Source organism: Siphateles boraxobius, unplaced genomic scaffold (genome assembly GCF_051911475.1).
Source record: "Siphateles boraxobius isolate OS27281-9 unplaced genomic scaffold, OSU_SipBor_1 249, whole genome shotgun sequence".
Taxonomy (NCBI): Eukaryota; Metazoa; Chordata; class Actinopteri; order Cypriniformes; family Leuciscidae; genus Siphateles; species Siphateles boraxobius.
The window spans coordinates 195,001-200,000 of NW_027508865.1; the positions used below are offsets into that span (position 1 = coordinate 195,001).

The following is a 5,000-nucleotide window of genomic DNA, read 5'->3' on the forward strand; positions in this document are numbered from 1 at the left end:
CACACACACTGCAGCAGCGACCTCACCGGTGAGAGACAGACACACACACACACTGCAGCAGCGACCTCACTGGTGAGAGACACACACACACACATTGCAGCAGCGACCTCACCGGTGAGAGACACACACACACACACTGCAGCAGCGACCTCACTGGTGAGAGACACACACACACACACACTGCAGCAGCGACCTCACCGGTGAGAGACACACACACACACACACTGCAGCAGCGACCACACCGGTGAGAGACACACACACACACACACACACACACACTGCAGCAGCGACCTCACCGGTGAGAGACACACACACACACTGCAGCAGCGACCTCACCGGTGAGAGACACACACACACACACACACTGCAGCAGCGACCTCACCGGTGAGAGACACACACACACACACACACACACACACACACACACATACTGCAGGAGCGACCTCACCGGTGAGAGACACACACACACACACACTGCAGCAGCGACCTCACCGGTGAGAGACACACACACACACACACACACTGCAGCAGCGACCTCACCGGTGAGAGACACACACACACACTCACACACACTGCAGCAGCGACCTCACTGGTGAGAGACACACACACACACACACACACACTGCAGGAGCGACCTCACTGGTGAGAGACACACACACACACACACACACTGCAGCAGCGACCTCACTGGTGAGAGACACACACACACACACACACACTGCAGCAGCGACCTCACTGGTGAGAGACACACACACGCACACACTGCAGCAGCGACCTCACCGGTGAGAGACACACACACACACACACACACTGCAGCAGCGACCTCACCGGTGAGAGAGACACACACACACACACACACACACACACACACACACACACTGCAGCACTGACCTCACCGGTGAGAGACACACACACACACACACACTGCAGGAGCGACCTCACCGGTGAGAGACACACACACACACACACACACACACACACTGCAGGAGCGACCTCACCGGTGAGAGACACACACACACACACACTGCAGGAGCGACCTCACCGGTGAGAGAGACACACACACACACACACACACACACACACACACACTGCAGCACTGACCTCACCGTTGAGAGACACACACACACACTGCAGGAGCGACCTCACCGGTGAGAGACACACACACACACACACACTGCAGGAGCGACCTCACCGGTGAGAGACACACACACACACACACACACACTGCAGCAGCGACCACACCGGTGAGAGACACACACACACACACACACTGCAGGAGCGACCTCACCGGTGAGAGACACACACACACACACACACACTGCAGCAGCGACCTCACCGGTGAGAGACACACACACACACACACACACACACACTGCAGCAGCGACCTCACCGGTGAGAGACACACACACACACTGCAGGAGCGACCTCACCGGTGAGAGACACACACACACACACACACACACTGCAGCAGCGACCTCACCGGTGAGAGACACACACACACACACACTGCAGGAGCGACCTCACCGGTGAGAGACACACACACACACACACACTGCAGCAGCGACCTCACCGGTGAGAGAGACACACACACACACACACACACACACACTGCAGCACTGACCTCACCGGTGAGAGACACACACACACACACACACTGCAGGAGCGACCTCACCGGTGAGAGACACACACACACACACACACACACACACTGCAGCACTGACCTCACCGGTGAGAGACACACACACACACACACTGCAGGAGCGACCTCACCGGTGAGAGACACACACACACACACACACACACACACTGCAGGAGCGACCTCACCGGTGAGAGACACACACACACACACACACACACTGCAGGAGCGACCTCACCGGTGAGAGACACACACACACACACACTGCAGGAGCGACCTCACCGGTGAGAGACACACACACACACACACACACTGCAGCAGCGACCACACCGGTGAGAGACACACACACACACACACACACACTGCAGGAGCGACCTCACCGGTGAGAGACACACACACACACACACTGCAGGAGCGACCTCACCGGTGAGAGACACACACACACACACACACACTGCAGCAGCGACCACACCGGTGAGAGACACACACACACACACACACACACTGCAGGAGCGACCTCACCGGTGAGAGACACACACACACAAACACTGCAGGAGCGACCTCACCGGTGAGAGAGACACACACACACACACACACACACACACACACACACACTGCAGCACTGACCTCACCGTTGAGAGACACACACACACACTGCAGGAGCGACCTCACCGGTGAGAGACACACACACACACACACACTGCAGGAGCGACCTCACCGGTGAGAGACACACACACACACACACACTGCAGGAGCGACCTCACCGGTGAGAGACACACACACACACACACACTGCAGCAGCGACCACACCGGTGAGAGACACACACACACACACACACTGCAGGAGCGACCTCACCGGTGAGAGACACACACACACACACACTGCAGCAGCGACCTCACCGGTGAGAGACACACACACACACACACACACACACACTGCAGCAGCGACCTCACCGGTGAGAGACACACACACACACACACTGCAGGAGCGACCTCACCGGTGAGAGACACACACACACACACACACACTGCAGCAGCGACCTCACCGGTGAGAGACACACACACACACACACTGCAGGAGCGACCTCACCGGTGAGAGACACACACACACACACACACACTGCAGCAGCGACCTCACCGGTGAGAGAGACACACACACACACACACACACACTGCAGCACTGACCTCACCGGTGAGAGACACACACACACACACACACTGCAGGAGCGACCTCACCGGTGAGAGACACACACACACACACACACACACACACTGCAGCACTGACCTCACCGGTGAGAGACACACACACACACACACTGCAGGAGCGACCTCACCGGTGAGAGACACACACACACACACACACACACACACACACTGCAGGAGCGACCTCACCGGTGAGAGACACACACACACACACACACACACACTGCAGGAGCGACCTCACCGGTGAGAGACACACACACACACACACTGCAGGAGCGACCTCACCGGTGAGAGACACACACACACACACACACACTGCAGGAGCGACCTCACCGGTGAGAGACACACACACACACACACACACACTGCAGCAGCGACCTCACCGGTGAGAGACACACACACACACACACACACACACACACTGCAGCAGCGACCACACCGGTGAGAGACACACACACACACACACACACACACACACTGCAGCAGCGACCACACCGGTGAGAGACACACACACACACACACACACACACACACTGCAGCAGCGACCTCACCGGTGAGAGACACACACACACACACACTGCAGGAGCGACGTCACCGGTGAGAGACACACACACACACACACACACACACACTGCAGCAGCGACCTCACCGGTGAGAGAGACACACACACACACACACACACACACACACACACTGCAGCACTGACCTCACCGGTGAGAGACACACACACACACACTGCAGGAGCGACCTCACCGGTGAGAGACACACACACACACACACACACACACACTGCAGCACTGACCTCACCGGTGAGAGACACACACACACACACACACACACACACACACACACACTGCAGCACTGACCTCACCGGTGAGAGACACACACACACACACACACACTGCAGCACTGACCTCACCGGTGAGAGAGACACACACACACACACACACACACACACACACTGCAGCACTGACCTCACCGGTGAGAGACACACACACACACACACACACACACTGCAGGAGCGACCTCACCGGTGAGAGACACACACACACACACACACACTGCAGCACTGACCTCACCGGTGAGAGACACACACACACACACACACACACACACTGCAGCACTGACCTCACCGGTGAGAGACACACACACACACACACTGCAGCACTGACCTCACCGGTGAGAGACACACACACACACACACACACACTGCAGCATTGACCTCACCGGTGAGAGACACACACACACACACACACACACACACTGCAGCACTGACCTCACCGGTGAGAGACACACACACACACACACACACACACACTGCAGCACTGACCTCACCGGTGAGAGACACACACACACACACACACACACACACACTGCAGCACTGACCTCACCGGTGAGAGACACACACACACACACACACACACTGCAGCACTGACCTCACTGGTGAGAGACACACACACACACACACACACACACACACACACACTGCAGCGGCTTCGGCTCGGCTCGGCTTCGGCTCGGCTTCGGCTCGGCTCGGCTGCTTCATAGGGAATCATTCGTAGTTATTACAAACCAGATTTTAATTATGCTTTTTTGGTTATATGTTACCAGTGTTGGGCGAAATCTGATATATGTGAGTTTATTTCTTAGGAAAAAGCTTTTCTACGCTGCAAAAATGGGGCAAGAAAAATAATCCAGTTTCTCTTTTGATTAAGATTATTTGTTTTACCCCAATGGCAGATAATTTTGCTTTTTTAAAGCATTTTTATCTATTTCCCCAGAAAACAAGACATCTTATAGCATTTTACTCATCTAGTAAATCTAATAAATGCATCTTGATTTAAGAATTTTTGAAACAAGACAAAAATATTAAGAAATGTTTTTTTCTTAAGTGAAGAATGAACTAGAACCGTAGATGCAGACCTGCTCGAATCTCTATATGTGTCTATAATGCTTCTACATTTGTGCTGTTATGATGTCAGAGTCACAGAGAGGATGTTTAACTCTATGTGTGATTCAGATCATGTGATTATTGAAGTTTATGATCGTGGATTCATTGTTCCGTGCAGAAAACACTCGAGCCAGGAGTGACGAGTTTGCTGAGAAAAACGGTCTTCCGAAGTACGAGTACGTTCTTCATCCGCGCACCACCGGCTTCACC

General features: G+C 54.7%; 1 protein-coding gene across 1 annotated transcript in view; it reads left to right on the forward strand.

The window, feature by feature from the left end:
• lclat1 (lysocardiolipin acyltransferase 1) overlaps window positions 1-5,000 on the forward strand; it is a 30,474-nt gene that overhangs the window by 23,432 nt on the left and 2,042 nt on the right. Inside the window, 1 exon segment of the mRNA XM_077241954.1 lies at window positions 4,909-5,000. This exon segment is cut by the window's right edge and continues 25 nt beyond it. Within this exon segment, the coding sequence (XP_077098069.1) occupies window positions 4,909-5,000 (92 nt within the window).